Source organism: Athene noctua, chromosome 3, assembly GCF_965140245.1.
Source record: "Athene noctua chromosome 3, bAthNoc1.hap1.1, whole genome shotgun sequence".
NCBI lineage: Eukaryota > Metazoa > Chordata > Aves > Strigiformes > Strigidae > Athene > Athene noctua.
Genome location: NC_134039.1, coordinates 73,600,484 through 73,621,425, shown reverse-complemented (window position 1 = coordinate 73,621,425; position 20,942 = coordinate 73,600,484). Strand labels below are relative to the sequence as shown.

The 20,942-nt window shown below is 36.8% G+C and overlaps 1 protein-coding gene across 3 annotated transcripts in view; it reads left to right on the top strand.

Moving 5' to 3' along the window:
- The window catches only part of KMT2E (lysine methyltransferase 2E (inactive)), a 61,458-nt gene that overhangs the window by 7,688 nt on the left and 32,828 nt on the right, over positions 1-20,942 (top strand). For all 3 annotated transcript variants that reach the window (XM_074903360.1, XM_074903361.1, XM_074903359.1), the window contains 3 exons: positions 9,813-9,997; positions 18,595-18,706; positions 19,057-19,286. In XM_074903360.1, coding sequence (XP_074759461.1) covers positions 9,927-9,997; positions 18,595-18,706; positions 19,057-19,286 — 413 coding nt within the window. In that variant the 5' untranslated portion in view covers positions 9,813-9,926. The remainder of the gene's footprint in view (positions 1-9,812; positions 9,998-18,594; positions 18,707-19,056; positions 19,287-20,942) is intronic.

Here is a 20,942-nt window from a genome sequence, read left to right as displayed (position 1 = left end):
GACAGACTGATTCTAGGTTTATACTTAAAAGGACAGCTTTCTTTCCAGTGAATGGAGTTGGTGAAATGCATGTAATGACATGTATACTGAGGAATTGATACTTACATAAAAAACCTCGAGTTTCCATCATGTATGAACCATGGAGGAGGCAGGGTTTTTTTCTTGTTTCTAGATCCCAAACTCAAGACCAATTCGTGAAGTTTAGTTGTCATTCCAAACATAACTGAGGTCTTTCTTGAATGTAAAGTCCTGTATTTATTGTATCAGGATGTTCATGCTGTATACTAATGAACTCTTTACCATGCTTGTTCTTCCTCTATGTTGGCACTGGATTAAAAGCAAAGGAGGATGGGGAGCCTTACCTTGTAGTAGTTTGGCTGTAATAACTGTGTTTCTTAAGTAAGTTGATCAAATGATCTCTGGATCTCTTGTCAGTACAACCAATAACTTAAAAACCAAAAATTTGGTAGTTGGGACCTTAGTACCCTTGAGATCTCTGAAGCTTAATGAAAATCCAGAAGTGGATGGAAAGGGGCAGCTGTGAGCAGTGTTCTGGGAGAGGAAGCATAGCAGTTTTAGCTATTATCTGTAATGTGTTTAACTCCAAACTAGTACTTTTTTTTTTTTTTTTTCCGGACTGACAAGGCACTTCAGAAGAAGGTGAGATAGACCTGGCTACTGACAATGTGTAGGTCAGTGTGGATGGCATAGGAAGTAATTGAGGGGCTTGTGAGTGAGGCCAGGACCAGTTAATACTGTGATGAGGGAGATGCTGCTGTGAGAGGGATAGAGAGAACATTAGGTCAATGGGAATGCTTGGGCATAAACTACAAATACATAGGAAACCAGATTTCTTTTAGCACAAGTTGTTCTATGCAGTTTGCAGGAGTTGGTTATTAATGGATCCTGATTTGTGTATTGTAATTGAGTGTGCCTACTGTGTCTTATTTTTACCTGCTACCCTTCTTTGTTTCAGCACAGATTTGAAGTAGACTGCTAACTTATCTGTTAGGTTAACAGAGAGAGCAGCAGACAGTAGCAAAGGTCTCATTTTGGATTCATAGTGGTTTCTAAGCCTGCATACTTCTTACTGCAGCTGCAGTGTTATAACATTTGGAAGTTGGATATCCCTCCTAATCTCTTAGCAAAATCTGTACCATGGTGGAGCATGTTGGGGGAAACAGAAGGAACTTCCTTGTGGGTAAGATTAGTCATTTATTCATGTATTCTGCTTCTAGGTCTGGTTGAAGATGTGTTATCTCCTTAGAAACAGCCAGCAATAACTAAATATTCAGATTACTTTGATACATGTATTTATGCTGTGTATATATAAACTGCATATATTTTTCCAGATTTGTGTGTAGATACGTGTATATATACACACACGCACACACAGAGGAGTTCTCTATTTGAAGGACATCTAGAGTATACCGTTAAAATATTAGTTTCCATCAGTAGTTTTCCAAATAACCTAAATATATAGAGAAGACGTGAGCGCTCAGAGCAGTAGTAGAAAGCAGAAATTTAACAAAATGTACAATTTTTTTTAGTAAAATCTTCCTGATGATTTCTCCTTTCTTCCCCCTGTAAACCCCCTCCTTCAATTTAAAAAAAAAAAAAAGTTAAAAATAAAGGGGGAAAAAAAGATTATAGCCAGGGAAGCTAAGTAGGAAAGCTCAGTTTGTTGGCTCTGTGACAGTTCAGGACAGTGGTTTTCACACAGGATTTGTGGATGACGATGCACAGTATTGATAGATGCATTTTTACTTAGAAATTTCTCCTTTATAGGCAGTGCTCGGACATAGGCGTATCAGCTTTTCTTAGGTCTGTTCTTGTGGATTTCTTTGTGGGAAGGGTGGTTCCCATGACCACAGATTAAAATTGTTGGCCTGTAAATCTGAAGGAAGGCATGACAAGAATTGCTTTTGCTAATGATTGCAAAACATGTATACACATATGATGTAATTGGGGGAAGGGAAGAGTAGAATGTTTAGATTTCGTGCTCAATAAAAGGCAGTTTATGCATAGAAGATGTTTTTAAATGTTTGCTCTCAGAATCCGTTTTCTCCCTTTTTCCAGTGTATGTAGTAGGCTTGATTTGGTGTCTCTCAATTTTAAGGTACGTAACTGTGTTCCTGTGTGCTGTATTGAGTACCAGCACTTCAAATATGTTGTTATCTACCTCCCCTGATAGGAGGCATTTTTAAGGAGGGCACCAACACACCTTGTAGACTATTCTTTCTGGTGTAGTAAGAAAATCAAACAACACTACTTTTTGGGCATCTATCTTTATTAGCTGAGAGGGCTTGTATAAACAAATAACACCAAGATCAGCAGGAGTCAGCAGAGGTCTGAAAGCAGTAGTACGATCTTGGAAATCTTTGCATCTTGCCCAAAAGACCTTGTTAAGGTGGGAAGCTGTAGTTAGTTTCAGGGTCATCCTGTGTGACTCTGGAGCCAAACTGGACCCACAGTAGCATGAATTTTCTACTGGGAGGAAATGAAATTTCGAGTTTAAGTTTGGGCTTAGTGCTGTATGAGTATAGATAGATTGCTTTTACATTCAGACAGACTCAAAGATTAGCATTGTGTGCTGGTTGAATCATTTTTATCTGTAAAACTGAGAACTCTTCTCTACCCTCCCTCTTCCTTGGTCCATTCAAGTGGAAAGTTGACTGTACAGATCTCTTTGTTTCAGCAATTTCATCTGTTCCAGTAAGCTTCAAATTAATTCTGTTAGATTTGAACACATCCCTTAAAAATGAATCTTTGTGTATACTGTGTGTATTCTGATACTAAAATACTGCTACAATTTTTTTGCCTGTATTTAAAGGGTGTGAGGCAGTGGGTTTACCAGTGCTCTTAGTTTAGCAAAAGAGAACCTCTCCTGTACTTGTGCTCAGGAGAAATAAGCTCTGCTTAAACATGGGCTGAACTGCGTGCCTTTCCCTATGTTGGGAATCATTGGCTGTAACTTTTCAGGTATTCCAGAATGATAATTATTCTCAGACATTAAAGTTACTCAATTTACTAAGTATGGGTAAATTACCACTTTCACCTTCTAAATATTTTGTAATATATATTTAAAGTTGTATCATTTTGCTCTTAAGGAAAGAGAGTTGGCATATATAGATAGGTTAGAAGGTTTTGATTAATTTTTTTCCCTGTAGTTACATATATTTTGTATATAGGCCTTGTGAAGATGCAGAGCAGGTACAGTATAGAGATGGTAATTTGGTTAGTATATTAATCTTTCTGCAGTGACATTAGTTAAGGACTTTGTAAAGTTGCATGCATCGGTATAAGATCTACATAATTATTTATCTGAAAGCACTGTTTCCTCTCATGAAATAGCCTAATTATAGGCTAATAATCTCATTATATTTAGATTCTTCTCCCTTAAACTTCTGCTCTGTGTTTAGGGAGGCCCTGGTAAGTCTCTCTGTAGAAGCATTGATGAAATCCCCAAGTCTTAAAACATCTAAACTATGCAACTGTGGGTTGTTTTCATCTTGTAATTGTTGACGGGTGGTGACTGATAGAGGCAATTGCTAGAAAAAATTATTGGAGAACTTCAGGTGTACATTGAAGTCATAAAAACAGGAACAAAAAGACGATAATTTTGTAATGCTTAGTGATGTGAGAAACTTGAACTGATTTAGTGATCAACTTACACAAAACGCTACACTAATTTTAGTATGTGAAAAATTCTTAGATTTGAGCTAAGAAATAATGTACTTGTAAGCTTAATTCATTATTTCACTGATGTCCCTTTGTAAATTAGAAAATAAATGTTGTATTGCCCCTTGTTTTCAATTCTATTCCTAACTTTTATAGTGGATTTTTTTCCTTTTAAGTGCTTTTTGTCTTCAGTATCTATCACATGAAAACAGAATTTGGAAATTGATTTATGGGGAAGAAAACACAAGGAACAGTGACATTGCCTGTGTAAAAAGCTGTCAGATGTACTAAGAACAGTAAAACCAATTTTTTTTTTTCTTTCTTTGTTTCCTGTAGTGTTAGGGGTTAAGTGTGGATTAAGAAAAACCCCAAACGAAAAAAAAACCAAACAACCTACTATCTTGCTGTATCAATTTCTCTTTAGGATTTTTTTATCATTAGGGCAAAAAAGTTGTTACTGGTGCTGCCACCACCTCTTATCTTAGATTTTTTCCATTTGTGCACCCAGATGAGAGCTTTAGTATTCTTAAACATACAGCATATGTTCTAGCAGGCTTCTTAGTCCTATTTTGTCTTCCCTCTCCCTTCTTAAAAAGGGTTAAATGTCTTGCAGAGGTGAGCTACCAATATAGCATATAACCAGTGAGTTGTACCTTTCCTGGTTTAGCAAGTACTGTCTGGTTTCTTCTGGCTTGGAAAGTATGCTCAATAATTAATAAATATAAAGGTAAGTAGAGCTCTCTGATCATATTTATATTGTTACTTTCTATTTGGATATAAGTACTGGGAACTCAGTTTCTGAATCTATTAAAAAAAAATGCAAGTAGAAGTAGTTAAATGCCTTTGAAAAATATTTTTCCTACCTTAGGAAAAAAACAACAAACAACAAAAGGAACAAAAAGAATCTTACATGGAAAATGCCATGGAAGAACTTGTCTGGATTCTTGACACTTAGAGGATGATTGATAGCTGGGATTATGAAACCTTGTTGGAGTCATCGGGACAGTTTGGCTAGACTTAAAGTTCTTATTTTTCAAGTGTACTTTCTGTCTAGGTGATCTATCATCTGGTTGTTTCCTGAAACTGTTCTGTATAGCTCTTGATGGTCCTACAAGAAGCAAGAGGAAGGAGGTAAAAAAGACATGCTCATAATGTAGGTCTGGAGATCCTTTCTGCCAACATCTGAATGTAGCAACTAGATTTTGTTTTGAATGTTTGGACTCCATAGGATTAGGTTAAAAAATACTGATGTAATTACAGGAGAATACCCATTTAACTTCTGATTCAAGAGGTGAGCCCTCTGTATTTGGTTTTTTTTTTCCTTCTTTGTGTACCAGTGAAAAAGTTTTTTCCTCTGCTGTCACACAATTGATCTTAAAGCACATGGCAGAAGGGAAACATGTGGTCTTCGTTAGACCACAGAATAATGTTGTGTAAGTGAAATACCTCAGGGATAATATGTAAGTTATTTTCTGTTGTTTAATGCATAAATGATGTTCTTTGTAAAAAGACACACAGATGAATAATTTGGATTGTATTGTGCTCTTATACTTCTGTTGTTAGAGCTCAAATAATTTAAAAAAACGGTTCTGGTATCATAAACAAAATGGGTAATAAGTATGGTGAGGCTTCAAATATTTTAGAGTTGATATGGCTACTAAGTCAGAAAGCTCCTGTGTATTCTCTAGAGAGAAAAAGAACTGCCATAGAAAATGTAAACCAGTGTGTTTGAATGGTAAAGTGTGAAGTTTCTTGAAGGAGGTTGATCTTGCACAAGATAAATGCTTTAACCAGACGGAACAAAAAGGTTTTTGTTTTCTAAGATGAAAATCAGGTTATTAGGGCAAGATAAACTTTTTAGCTGCAGTCAAATAAAACCTTTTTTTTTTTTCTTTTTTTTTTTTTTCTCCTTCCCCAAATAAGGAATGGGTTTTCATATAACAAAATTTCTGGTAGGGTGATAACGAAGAAAATCTTAGGTATCTAGGAAATTGCCAGAATTCTTCCAAAGCTTACCATGTATTATCACTAAAAGAATAGAGTGGGCCCTAACGAAATTGGAGGTTCTCTACTTTGAGTTTAATGTATAGTAGATGAGCTGCTTGGCCCATTGAAGAGCTGATCATTGAACTGTGGACCAGCAGTTTTTGTATAGTGCCTTTTAATTATATGACCCTGAAATTAACTGAACAACCAGTGTGGCCTTTCCAACTTTCAAATTCATTTACAGCTTGAAGAAAGATTTTCTTCCACAATAAGTTTTGTATAATAGGCTTGTATTATAGAAAGACTTACTCCCTAACACCCTTCTTTCCAGTTTTCCTGGACAGTTATTTAAATGAAAGGCACCTATGAAAACAGTTTCTTAGAAGGCCATGGGTGTCAGATTGAGTTCTGAAAGAATAATGACTTGAAATAGATGGGTACTTGCCAAAATTGAAAGTACTGTATCATATGGTAGCATAAAGCATTTTCTGACTCAATCTAAAATACCAAGCTTCAAAGGATAAACAATCACTTTTAAGATGGATTGGGGAGAAAGCTCCCCCATGGTTACACAATTTTCTGTTCTGAATTTACCGAATTTTGTAGTATAGTCCTGTAAAAATATTGGGATTATTTTAGTGTGTAATGTCAGAAGTGGAAGTACTATCATGAGAGAAGATAGTATTTCTCTTCATTCTAAATCAGAAATCACTGTGTTCATCACTGGATGGCCTATAAGGTCACAGTTATGTTAATCAATGGGCATAGTATAATCAGTTTATCCTGGGTCTCCCCCCACTCCCATCATGGGAGTTTGTTGAGATGGCTACTCATAAATAATGAACTACGTTTAGTTTAACTTGTCTGTGTAGGTGTTGCGAGCTGGTGACTACGTCCATTCTTCTATACTTAATTATGAGCAGAGAAAAAGCATTGGAAGGTTTTGTGCATGTGTGTGTGTGGTGAAAACCTGAAATCTTAAGGTGGTAAAAAATTAGGTAGTATTACAATAATGTTCTGCATCCTTTCAGATGAAACAACTTCTGTTCAATGCTGTGTGGCAGAATAAATTTGAGTTCTTCAATTCTCATTCAGTGTAGATTAGTCTCTTAGAATTTTTGAGAGAATTCTCATTAAGGCTTAAAGATGTATTTCAATAGCTTGCAGTAGGGTAAGAAGTTTATCTTGGCTCTGTTCCTCCCCCCCCCCCCCTTTTTTTCCTTTCAAGAGTGGTGATGTATTTGCTTGGTCAGAGATGATGGCATTAATTGGGCCATGCATTAGCAATTAATTTTCTAGCTATACATAGCTCTAAAAAGATATACATAGCTCTCTTGTCTTTTTCTGCATTACTTGAAAAAAAGCCTTAGATTTCACATTATTCTCAGATTTGGTAACCACATCTCTTCATTCTGTGTTGGCAGTGAAGGTCACTTGAATATATATGATGACTGGGTAATCTCAGTTGTTTTCTCTAAGTGTGCAGATGTCATAGCCCATGAGGCAGCTGTCTAAAGCTGGTTCTTCATCAGTCTCCTGGGCATTTTTTCCTACATTAATTTCCAGTTGTTACTCTACCTGGTCAGAAGCGTTTACAGAAAATGGCATTAAGAAAAACCACACCACCACCAAAAGCAACTTCAAGCGTGAGAAATGTCAATGTAAGTGAGGATCTTGATCCCAGGCACTGGTGTCCAGTTACGTCTTTCAGACCTGCTTTGAAACACACTAAAACGGTTTTTTAGAATTTTCTAATAACAAGCATAAAGTCCTTATTACACTAATGATTTCTTAGCATAGGTGAAACTGCAGTTGGTAGTGGAATAACCCTTAACCTGTGATAGCCAGTTTACCTGGACTAAAAAATTTGATGGTTTCCTTAAGTGCTCACTTAAACTTTAAGAGGGGTTTGTGGTTTCACAGAATCAACTAGGTTGGAAAGGACCTTGGACATCATCCAGTCCAACCATTAACCTAGCACTGACAGGTCCCAACTACACCAAATCCCTAAATGCTAAGGTAACCCGACTCTTAAACACCTCCAGGGATGGGGACTCCACCACCTCCCTGGGCAGCCCATTCCAACCCCTAACAACCCCTTCTGGAAAGAAATGCTTCCTAATATCCAGTCTAAACCTTCCTTGGCACAACTTGGGGCCATTCCCTCTTGTCCTATCGCTTGTTACTTGGTTAAAGAGGCTCATCCCCAGCTCTCTGCACCCTCCTTTCAGGGAGCTGTAGAGGGCGATGAGGTCTCCCCTCAGCCTCCTCTTCTCCAGACTAAACCCCCCCAGTTCCCTCAGCCGCTCCTCGTACGACCTGTGCTCCAGACCCTGCACCAGCTCCGTTGCCCTTCTCTGGACACGCTCGAGTCATCCAATGTCCTTTTTGTAGTGAGGGGCCCAAAACTGAACACAGTAATTGAGGTGTGGCCTCACCAGTGCTGAGTACAGGGGCAAGATCAGGGGTTTCTTTTATGCCTGTTACTAAAAATACTCTGTACCTGCTTTTGGTTTAACAAGTTTTTCTTGCTGCTTATTCTTGGAAAATACTATGTTTTTTCCATAATTTTATACACAGCTAGTGATACAGTTTGACGTTCGTGGTATTTGATAAGAAAATACTTAATGTTTAAATGAAGAAAGCAAGATATCCCAACAGCTAGTTGGCCTGATTGCTTTCCAGTTTGTTGTATTTGGTGACACATGTAATGGACCAAAACATAATTTCTGCTGTCTAAAGGAAGAATGAACTGCAGAAAGTTTAGACATTTACGATCATGCCAAGATGTTTGATGTTAATTGCCAGACTTCAGTAGTGAGATAAAATTAAGAAGTTAGATGAAGTCTTGGTGCTAGTTCATACCTTTGAGATGCCCTGTAGATGCCACTTCATCATCCTGAAGATATCAACTTGATTGATAAAAGGATAAATTCACATTTAAGTCCACATTGCTTTTCTGAAGTCCTTTTTTTAAGTATCCCCTTTTTTTACAGGAGACTTGTTTTGTTTTTTCTTGGCAATCCAGTGTTTGGCAAGGATGAGTGTGTTGAAATACGTTGATCTCAAAACTGTTGGGCTTTTGTAGTACAGCTGATACTATGTTTTGTCAGATGGGAGGAATGTATTTATTAGGCTCTGTATGTGCTTCATTGCAAAGTGGTCTGTGTTCTTACAGTCAACATTTTAGAAGGAATTTGCAATTATTCGAAATGCAGATATTGAAGATAGGGGTATTTTGCTTCAATTGCCTAGTCGCTTCTGAAAAACCATGTCTATATTAGGCTATAAAAATGCATTAGTTTGCTAATATGTGGATAGAGTCAGTTGAAATGCTATGCACATCTTGTCGTATACTTGGTTGAGAGTTGTACCCTTCTCCAGAAGAGGAGTGGGAGACTAGAAGTAACTAGCTTACAGGTGGGATTGTTGTATTCACTTATGCAAATCAAGCAGATTGTAGCTTTGCTCTACAATTAAAAACTACTACTGATTCTTTTTAGTTTACTACTTAAAAAAAAAGAATCACTTCTAAAAGTGACACTTCATGGGTGTGGTATCTTCTGATGGTGATCTGTTGAGATGGAAATTGTTTCCTATCATTATTGTGAATCATTAGCATGATTTTGGTTTAAAAAATACTGAGTGGAAGTTATGACACTGTTTCTTTTGACGTCCTTAGTTTGTACTGTGGATGTTGAGAGTTGTTTTTTTTTAAAAGTGGAAAACAAAAGTGAACAATGCTCTCTAAAAAATACTTGAAAAATTCTGTAACCAGGTTTCTGTTGGAAGGTAGAGCAGCTGGGCTCTGACAACATAGAGCAGTACACAAATGTAGTTCATGTTTAGTAAGTCTGCCATAAAGTGAATCTTGTTACCTCACTGAATGTGATATTTTTTTATTGCCTATTTAAATGATAGTAATTTTGTCCATTTTTAATTTTTTGACGTTCGGGCCTTAAGATTGTCACATTCTTAAAATAAGTGTATTTCAAGTTAATTTTTAAAGAAGAACCGATGAAATCATTGTGACAGATAAGTGCTGTAAAAAAGTGGTGTAAAAAAAGTAATGTAAAATTGCCTGGTTTTAAAACAAACTGACTCAGTCTTCTGCTTTTTTGTTGTTGCTTTTTTTTTTTAAACAGGGTTTGTGGATGCACTTAGATGTTTGCAATGAGCACTGTGGCTGGCATGCCCCAGTGTTTTGGATACCAATGCATAGGACTCCGTAGTAATCGAATTTATCAGAAACGAACGTCATGAGCATAGTGATCCCATTGGGGGTTGATACAGCAGATACTTCTTATTTGGAAATGGCTGCAGGCTCGGAGTAAGTATATGAACATAATTTGTAAGTTTTCTTACCTTTTTTTTTTTTTCCTTGTTTCTCCTTAGTGTGTTTTTTAAATACAGTTGGATAGGACTTCGGTGTCTCCTTAGTTTTGTTGAATTTTTAATTACTTAAAGTAATAACTCACATTATTCTGAAGTCAGTTTCTTCCTCTTCAGGGAGAGTAAAGGAGAGAAGTTAAACTGTTCTACAGATACATATTTTTCTTGCTTATCAGACTGAGAAATACAGATGCTGCCTGGTTTGTTTTTCATGCTTTTAAAGTATTTTGCCGTTTCAGTTTCCTTTTAACAATATGTAAAAAAATATTTTCAGTTTCCCATGTTAGAAAGGTAAATTAATTTAGTGTCTTAGATTGCATGAAAGTGATAGTAATTAGACAAGGGCTTCTTTATTTCAGAATGTTTGAAGGCATAGCTTAATTGTCTAATACCATGTCTTTAGAAAGTTATTTTCTATTGTAAAGCCAGTAGAAATTCACTTGTTAATGATTCATTCCAGTTAGTAACTGTGTATAAATGTTTACAAAGAGCGAATGAAATCCTGAATTCAATAAACTCTTCCTTTGCATAAAATAAAACAATGAATTTCTGGGTTTTGGGGGACAGGGTTTGTTCTTTGGGTTTTGGGGGGGGAGGGGTGGTTCGTGGGGTTTTTGTTTGTTTTGGGAAGGAGTTGTTTGGGGTTTTTTTGTGGGGGGTGTGTGTCTGGTTCTTTTTCCTTTAGTGGTGTTGGAATCTGTAGAGTATCTATAGGCTAGAGTTTACGTGTTGTTGATCTCTGGTGATTTTTTTTCTGTCAAACAAACGTCTTCCCATGTGTGTAGTATCAACCTGGCTGTCAGATGTTATGAGAGGAGAAGTAGCATTTTGGACAACTTGGTTCTTTGAGAGGTAAAAGACCAACGTGGTGTTAGAAGTACTTCCACCAGTGTACTTGGGTACATCACCCTGCTGAGCTCTCTGTGTTTCAGAATAGTATCTGGATTTTTTTTTTTTCCCCCCTGGTCTGTTTGTCTCTTTTGCATTAGTAGCATATGACAGGTGAGCTTTTTGAGACGAGGTGGGTGTCAAAAGATGCTAAAGCTTAAATATCAAGAGAGTTTGTATGAGCCACTGTGAATCTTGTCTATTTTTGCATATACATATAGGGAAAAAAATCCAGTTAATTCCTTAGATCTAACAAAAACTGTTACATTCATCATTTGTATTAAATTGGATTTTGGTTTGTTTGTTTTCACCAGTTGAGATGCTGTTACTCTTTGCCTTCCTCTGAGCCTTTCTATAGAAACATTAAAGATTTTCCCTATCTTTTGATTACCACAAAAGTACATTTGCTTGTTTTAGATACTGAAGCAATGGCTTAGACTTATTTTACATACATGCTTGAAATCTTGTGTAAATCAAAAATAAACTTCATAAAGTGGTCCTTCATTTAACAGGTGCATTGAATAACTAACATGAATTTAAATAGTTTACATGCAGTCTTTGCTTGAGTGCGTGTGCTAAGTATTATTACTCCATTTAAGAAGCAAATGGCTTTCCTTCCAAACTTTGAAAGATGCACTGTGAGCAGAAATCTTTCTCTCCTGTGCTTTCAGTTAAGTATGAGGCTATTCTAACTTTGCACCATTTATCTGAGGTAACCCAAAAATTGCAGTTTGAAGCTTTTGTCACATTAAATTTTTGAAGTTGTTTTGTTTATCTTTCATATCATAAACACAAGTTTCCTTGGTGCAGAAAACTTGAGTGACCCCGTTCACAGCTTTTTTATTATCTTTTCTTGTGGATTACTCTTCTGTTTAGAGAAGATACTGATTCTCCAGGTTGCCAACATTCCTTGCAGACACAGCATGCCATGCTGAATTTAAAATAAATAAATATGGTTGACAGTATAAACAAGATAGAGTTCACAGTGTGTTCTTTGCTTGATACTGTGGCATGGTGATCCAGTTAGGAACTGCTTTTCTTCAGATGTTAAGTGACTGTTACCAACTAGATGAATTCTTGTATTGACCTTAGAGCAGCCTTTCAGTACTTAAAGGGGGCCTACAGGAAAGATGGGGAGGGGCTCTGTCAGGCAGTGTAGAGATCGGGTAAGGGGAAATGGTTTTAAACTGAAAGAGGGTAGAAGGTATAAAGAAATTCTTCACTGTGAGGGGTGGTGAGGCACTGGCACAGGTTGCCCAGAGAAGCTGTGGCTGCCCCCTCCCTGGCAGTGTTCAAGGCCAGGTTGGACGGGGCTTTGAGCAACCTGATCTAGTGGAAGGTGTTTCTGCCCATGGCAGGGGGGGTTGGAACTAGATGATCTTTAAGGTCCCTTTTAATCCAAACCATGCTATGAGTCTATGATCTCACTCTACTGATAGTGAAAAAGTGTGTAGTTGCAAGATTTGCTTACACTGATTTAAAAGCCATGTCACTCTCTAACGTGGTGTGATAGGAAGGTGTGTCCCTAATTTACCAGCATATGTAGTTGTAGACCTTTTCTGTCACTTAACGTGATTTACATGGCTTTTGTATGTTTTCTTCTGGAGAGTAGCATGTTGAATATAGGTTATATTGATAGTGATCATAGATTGTCTTTGAGCAAGTTCTGGGGTTTTCCCAAGAGGGAGGAGTTGGAATTTCTTCACTGTGACTTTCAGATCTGATATTGCTTCATCGGTTGCTGAAGCATGAGCAAACCCAAGAAGAGGGGAATGGCAAACCCGGTTTTGTAGGAAAAGCAGCCCAGGAAAAGACTCAGTTAGTGCAGTCTGTTAGGGCTGAGAGATTTTTTTCCTTATGCTTCAAACTAAGGGATAAGGCTATTGAAAAGGGAGATAGTTGATGTGATTATAATTTCACATATTATTTTAATTGTGACAAACGGCTGTGTGGAGAGTAGCTCTTAGTAAAAGGTTTGAATGTCTTAAAAATAGAATGAAATAGTCTGTTTTCTATGTTACTTGTACCTAAGTGAGCTCTCTAGTGGTGATCTTTGTAGCGCAGTAGTAGTTGGAACACTAACTGTTTTGCCTTTATTAAAAGGCTTACTGAAGATGAATATGCCTGACTTCCTAAAGAGCTTGTAAGAGTAAGCAGAGCCAGCCATTTTGGAAGGTTCAAAATGTGCTTCCTGATTTAAGAGAGCGTTAGTCTAGCTTAGGGCATGAGTATAAATTACATGTTAGGAAATGCAATTGATGGTACTGCTCTCCTCTTTTTAATAGCTGTATATGGGGTTTTTTTGTTTAGAGAGAAGGCCTGTATAATGAACCTAACCACCCCATTATATGGATCACTGTATTGAGTTCAGTGTCCAGGAGAAAAGATCATGAACATTGTTGTAGTCTTAAATAAATGAAAACTTACTCTCCTATGGCTGTTGAAACAGATTTTTTTTTTTTGTAAGTATTTTAGGACAGTGGGAAGCTTGCCAATTTCTACAGATGGTATTGGGCCAGCGTGTACATGCAGGGCCTACTATGAGATGGTAAGGTAGCAGAATCCACTCTGGGACAGAAGTAGTACTCAGTTCTTTGTTGTCTAGGTAGTGAAGCCCATCAGTTGTGTTTCGTTAGATGAGGTGTCCTGAAATAGAAAATACTGTTTTTCATACAGAATATATTGTGTTCCTTTGTCTGAGCTGACCTTTAGCCGGTTACTGCTCAGGTATGCTGGTGCAAAGGGAAAGCAAACCTGAATTCCTTGAAAATTAGATCTGTCAGACTGGCGTATGGCAGATTGCTGCTGAAATATGCTTGGAAGCAAGAGGTTTCATTTTGAGTTTCGATAAATGTTTTCAGGAAGTACTGTTAGCCTAGTTTTTGTAGCCTGAAGCTTGGATACCCACCTGCCTTTGAAAGTTTTAGTGAGATTTTTTTTCCCATTTGAATACCTACATTTTTATAGAAGTGGTTGATGGCACCAAATTCGAGGGCCTGATTGTATTTTGGGTGTTTGACAAAAACAGCTCTTTTTTTTCTTTTTAATTACATGTCCAGAGACTAAACAGTACTTAAAATGAATGGGGTGGAGGGGACAGGAATTGTAAAGAAGAATTGACTGTTGCTGACAATGGTTGATAGTTGATTCCCTTAGTACAGGTTAACTGTAAGCTTGTAGAGGCTGAGTTTTTGTAAACTGTCTGGTCTCATGTGTTGCTTATTTAATTTTTCACTAATGCCATCTGCTGGTGGCATGCAGAATATTTTCAGTTGGCATTGTATTTTAGAATATGAACAGTTAGGAAATGACACAGATCATGAGAGTTGTTTCACTTGCAGAATGAAAACTGAGGGTTTTTAAAAAAATACAGTACCTTTTTGTTTTTTATATTAATTTGAGAAAATACTATGTTCTTGTTTTCAAGTTACAGCAATGTCTTAAATCATTGCAGCCTGAGAGAAACTTATTTTGTGGTGATTTTTATTTTGTTCCTTATGAATATTTTGCGCTGTTCTGAATTGGTAACCACAAGACTTAACAAATATATATGATATTTTAGCAAAACATCATGGTAATTTTATCATGGTAATATTTGTTTATTTTAGGGTGTGATATTAGGAGTTTGTCTAACGTCAAATATACCACATTGTAATACAAACATTTCAGTTTTTATGAAAACTAAAAATACCATAAATATCTCCCTTAGACACTAAGGGTGCAGTTGCTTGAGGTGCAGCTGAAAAATGTGGTATGCTCAGAAGACTGACAAGCTTAGTAACTCAAGTCAGTTTCAGAACTGGCTTATGTTCAAAACTACAAGCAAGGAAAACTTCATCATGTTCTTTCTGATCTTAATGCTTACACTTTATCTTCCTGAAAGCTTGTATTTTGGGATGCCAACAAGAATGCCAGTGGTGAGATTAGGGTGAATGTCCATAATACAGTAGTTATTGCCTTGTTACTTGTGTAAAGAATTTTTAAAAATTGGTTTTTAAATTAAATGGTATCTCACACTTTAATCAGCTGTACAGTTAAATATTTTACCTAGAGATATTCCGTAACAAAACTCTCTGATTTGAGAAGAAGGCCTTGACCTTGGGACAAATTAATATAGAGGGCGTATTTTCTCTTTAAGGTCAGGGTCATACACATGGTGGACAGAAGAGAGGTAACAAGGAATTTGGTGAAGGGCATATTAAAGCGTTGACAGACCTCTGCCAAAGATAGAAGGTTGTCTGTAGTTCCGTGGAGAAATGATACTCAATCTGTACTGCTTATGGGATGAGTATCACTCTTCTATTGATTGTAAAGGAAACCTACAACGATTGGTTTCTAGTTTCAGTGAGTGCTCCACCATCTCCTTCCCATATTTTTCAGTCTTCTCCACACTGTTTCCCACCCCATTTTAGCATTTGAGTGGATAAATGGAACAGAACAGTTACATTCAAAGCTCTGGTGAGCATCTTCTATAATTTAAAGATGTATTTGTGGCAACCCTGGATAAGGATTTGAAAAAAGCTTTGCTGAAAGCTGATTCTGGTCTAATGTTGTACTTACATTAAAACTTTTTGAATACAAAGATGTAATTGCCTTTGTGTCTCACCTAATTTTCTCTCACCCTTTTCCTGACTTTCCTCATTCAGGTAAACCTGTGTTTTTTTCCTTTTTAACCCAGTACTTTGAATCTGTTTTGTGAGTATTAAAGTAGTTGGGGATAAATGCATTTGGTTTTTGTATTTTGGTTTTGGAAGCTTAATGCTTCTGCTTCCCACAACTGTTATGCCTCTAAATATTAAACTTGGTTTTCTTAAGTGGTTTATAAATTGTTAGAATAGGTAGAAATGAATTTAGGGAGTAGGGTGTATTGTCTTGCCTCATATTTTGCAAGAGATTTAGACTAACTTTTTAATTCTTGTAGTCAGTTGATGAAATATGCATGACCTCTCTTTTTAGGACATTTCCACTCTGGTGTCTTTCACTAAGTGCTCCCATGTTGAAGTAGCTGCTATTTAGGTCATGGTAATATTTATTTTTAATGAAGGAAACTTTCCTAAATTAATTGTGGCATTGTTGAAGGATGGATTGTACCTGAATTCCCCCCTGTCCTGTAGCAGTAAGTCTTCCTGCTCTGAAAACTGAGTATTTTCCATATACTGAAGCAAACAAGATGACTTGGGTTAAACATTGAATGCGTAGTGAGTAAGAGTCATTATGCTACTGCTTGTCCCATTTGCAGTAGAAGCAATACAGAGGTCAAGACCCTCTTGAACTGGGGAAAAGTAAGTTAATTTCTGTCCGGGCCGTGATGGATGGATAGTCAATGCCTCATTCATTGGTATTTTCATAGGCTAGATAGTGAGAAGGGTTAACTGGATGACATTAATGGTGTATGATTACTGCCCAAATGCTTTATATCAGTAAATAGGTAAAGGCAAACCTGTTGGAAAGGCACAGCTTTTCCAACTTCTGTCTGTTCGTTTTTTTAGTCATGGGTTTGAACCTGGTAAATTCTGAACTGCTTCTAGAAGATAATTCTAACAAACTGAATAAAATTATTTTCAAGTTGAGAAGTAGTGTGAAAGAATCAATGAGGATTTTTCTGGGTTTATGAGATAAGGAAGGGCAAGTGTTGTCAGAGTTGGATTTTGTCTCATGCTAGTCAGAAGTTGTATTTCTAACGGTAGTAGTTAAAGTGATTTGTGCTCTCATGTTTGCTCGCTGTCTACCAGTATGGATCTTGTGATTGTTAGAGACATCAGTGTTTTAAAAAAGATGTTTATTCTTTGGACTCTAGAAACTAAAGTCTTCACTAAGCAGTGTTTTTAACTAGTGTTTTTACACAGTTTTATCACCTCACATTGGGAAAAGTTAGTAGGAAGAAATGAACCACCAAAAATGTTAGTAGGACACTTTCAAGTAGACATGAAAATACTGTATATTGTTTTCAGAAAGCTAATGATTAACTATATTCTTACAAAAAATATTTCCAGCATTTTGCTGGTGTCCTTTTGAAGCAAGCTAGTATCACTTAATGGCGTAACAGAAAAGGGTATATGTAATGTCTTAATGTCTAGGAAAAAACACTGATACCTATCTTAATATTCAGAAATACCAACTTTATTTAAAATACCCATTCAAGGAATTAAGATATTTGTGATAGGAAATAGACTTCATGCATAGTAAAACGAAAGTTAGAAAAGTAAACCAGGCTTGGTTTGTGATGGGAGTCAAAAGCCACTTCACTTTTAGACACTGATATTTTTGCCTTGCCTTTCAGTGTAAAAAAAAAACAACAAACACCAACCCACAAAAAAAAACAAAAAAAGCAAAACAAAGACAAAAAAACAAAACTAGTTTAACTGGGTTCATTTGAAGTTTGTTCTGGTGTGATTGAATCATATGGTGCAATGAAAAAGCTGCAGGTTACTGGCTAAAAATCAGTGTGTGTATGCACACATGATTAACTGTGGAGGAAAGATAATGGAATTATAATTTCTTCTAGTCAAAAAGATCTTGTTTTAGTATTCCTTTATCTTTCTTGTCTTGCATGTTGTGTAGTGCATGTAAACCGTAGATTGTATATTAAAGAAGTCAGTGCCTTTCACTACAAAACCTTCTCTTGCAAATTTTTATCATTTTTTTCTTTCTATTTAAAGAGAAATTGACAAACTGCCTTGCTGCCTTGAATACTGGTTTGTATGCGTGATTGCAGGTGGTGCACTAATGCTGCCACTAGATGTCTTTGCAGAATTGAGTAGGATTGGTGGTAGTGCAGGGCTGTATCAGTTTGCAGCTCCCTGAATTCTTTTCTCATAATTAAGCTGAAGTCCTTTCTGCAGCTTCTCATACAACTCTACAGACATGGGCACACAAACTGATGACTCCCTGACAAAGTGTGTAACACTCTTTTCTGTCTGAGAGTTGCAGTTTGTGTCACATGATTCAGCATGCAGTTTTACAGAGAAATGTTGTAACTCTACAGAGGCACGTTTTCTGCCACTCTGGAAGCTTCATTTTAAATGAAAGAGGAGGGTTGGGTTTCTTTTTTCTTCTTTTTTTTGGGGGGGTGGGGGGAGAAAGGGGGCCATTGGGGGTGTGCTCCTTTAAACAGGATCAGCAAACAATTAATTAGAAGTTGTGCAACAAGTACCTGTAATTTATTAATATAAATCACAGAATCATCAAGGTTGGAAAAGTCCTTGAAGATCACCTAGTCCAACCATTAACTTAACACTGACAGTTCCCAACTACACCAGATCCCTCAGCACTAAGTCAACCCAACTCTCAAACACCTCCAGGGATGGGGACTCTACCACCTCCCTGGGCAGCCCATTCCAATGCCTAACAACCTGTTCTGTGAAGAAATACTTCCTAATATCCAGGCTAAACCTTCCCTGGTGCAACTTGAGGCCATTCCCTCTTATCCTATCACTTTTTACTTGGTTAAAGAGACTCATCCCCAGCTCTCTGCAACCTCCTTTCAGGGCAAATGAGGTCTCCCCTCAGCCTCCTCTACTCCAGACTAAACAACTCCAGTCCCTCCAGTTCCCTCAGCTGCTCCTCATAAGACATGTGCTCCAGACCCTTAATTAAATTACGCATTAATCGTATTTATTCTTCTTCTGTCTGTCTTTTGCCTTGCAGACCAGAATCTGTAGAAGCTAGCCCCGTGGTAGTTGAAAAATCGAACAGTTATCCGCACCAGTTGTATACCAGCAGCTCGCATTCACACAGTTACATTGGTTTGCCCTATGCAGTAAGTTTCACGCTAAGTATTCTGTATAAAAGAGATTATGTAAAGTCTGCTGTTCTTAACTGGAAAAACTGATTCATGCTTATATTTTTAGATCTTATTTGGAGTTGGGTAAGTTGACTAAAGATGGTTGGTTGGAAGCAGAATACAGAACATAGTGCACTTGTAAAACATAGTTGAGAAGGTAGAAAACAAGAACGAGCAATGACAGAAACACAATTGTAAACTATTACTAAAATATAAAAAGTCTCTGAAGTTCTTTATGAAGTGAATTCTTACACTTTGGCTTAAGTAACTAACAGTGTATGAATGAACACTTAAGAGCTGTAACTTCTCTTTCAACAAAAATCTAGGACCATAACTATGGTGCTCGGCCTCCTCCAACGCCTCCAGCTTCTCCTCCTCCATCAGTGCTTATAAGCAAGAATGAAGTAGGCATATTTACCACTCCCAACTTTGATGAAACCTCCAGTGCTACTACCATCAGTACGTCAGAGGATGGAAGCTATGGAACTGATATTACCAGATGCATTTGTGGCTTTACACATGATGATGGATATATGATCTGTTGTGACAAATGCAGGTAATGAATATTAATTTAAAAGGTAAAAATTACTTAAAACTTCAGATTGCACAGAAAATAAGTGTAACTAGATGTTGTTTTAATTATGTTGAGTCATAGGAAATTTCCTTCCATCAAAACAGTGTTTGAAGGTTGTATGACTTTCTAATAGTCAAGGTTGTTGGTTAAGGCCAGTGAGTATTTTATGCTTCATTCCAGTTTTGTCTTGACTATTCATACTAATTTGTTTGTACCTTTACGTGTACATTGCTGCTTAATAAGGGAATATTATCCTCTGAAAAGGATATCTCTTTGGTATTTTGCCCAAGTTATTTATTAGAATGGTGAAATAAAAAACTAAGGATTGGTTCTTAAGCTGCATGTACTGAGTAGTAAAGCATCTTAATAAATTGTGTATATGTATGTTAAGTAACCTGCAGGATGCAAAATAATCTGAAAGAAACCTCTCGAATACTGGCTTCTCTGTGCATGATCTTTCTGATAACAACTCTAATTTTCAAAGGCCATAGTTTTATGAATTTTAATAACTATGAAAAGACTAACCTAGATTCTTACTGGAGAAGCTGAAGTTAAAATATTTGAACTTCTCTGTTCATGCGTAAGCACCTACTTGATAATAGAAAAATAAGTGGTTACTGTTAAACACTTGGACTTGGAAAAATGAGCTTAGAAATTTTTAGAACTGATGTACTTAACAGGAGAAGGCAAATCTCATGTTTGTGCATTTCCTCAGTACTAGCCTGTGTACATCCAATATGCTCAACAAACACTGCTGAATTTTAGATTGTTGTGTATTTCTAAAATTATTATTACTGGTAATTAAAACACGAATTGAGCTCTGCTTACATAACAAGCTTGTTACTAATTTTTGATGGTCCCTGTTCCTGATAACCTTTTCCCTTATTTTGAAGTTATTTATACTCTTTGAGCAGTGGAGCTGTAGGCAGTCACCAGTTAGGTAGAGTCTGCTTCTTTTGAAGAAGAGATTGTCTGGGAGGAGTTGGAGAGAGTTGTAATAAATTCAAAAGTGGGAAGATAACAACAGTTTTTGTGTCCCAGTTCCTTCTAGCAGTGTGGGGATGAGCCTAAACTGCTGTCCTAGGTTAGCCTTCAGTCTAGCAAGCAGCCTCTCTTCCCTGACTGTGGGAAGCAGTTGAAGTTCTTCCTGTGCTGCCCAAGAGTGCTACCAGTCATGTGGGGGGTGTGTATAAAATTACTAAAATACATAAGTATTTTCTTCTAAAATAATTTAAAAATACATAAGTAAATAAATTATATTAAAATACATAAGTAAATAAACCCATATAGTTGTACATATATTTTTATAGATAACAATATTTTAATATATATTTATAAAAGCAAATGGAATAATTTTGTTTAAAAATAAAATTCCTTTTACTATGTAAAGCCGTAAGCCTTGTTGCCGAGACAAATACTCTATCTTGTTCTCTATTGTGATAATTTACCATTTTGTATTTCCAGTGTTAGGAAAATTTCCAAGAGGAAAAATGAGTCTACAGAAGCAGAGAGACACCAGGAGACAGCCACAAGATTGGAATTACAGTGATCAGTGGAATAGAGAATCAGCTAGCAGAGTGGTGGTGAAGACAGTGATTGAGATGTAGTTTTAGACAGTATTCAATCTGAGTAAAGATC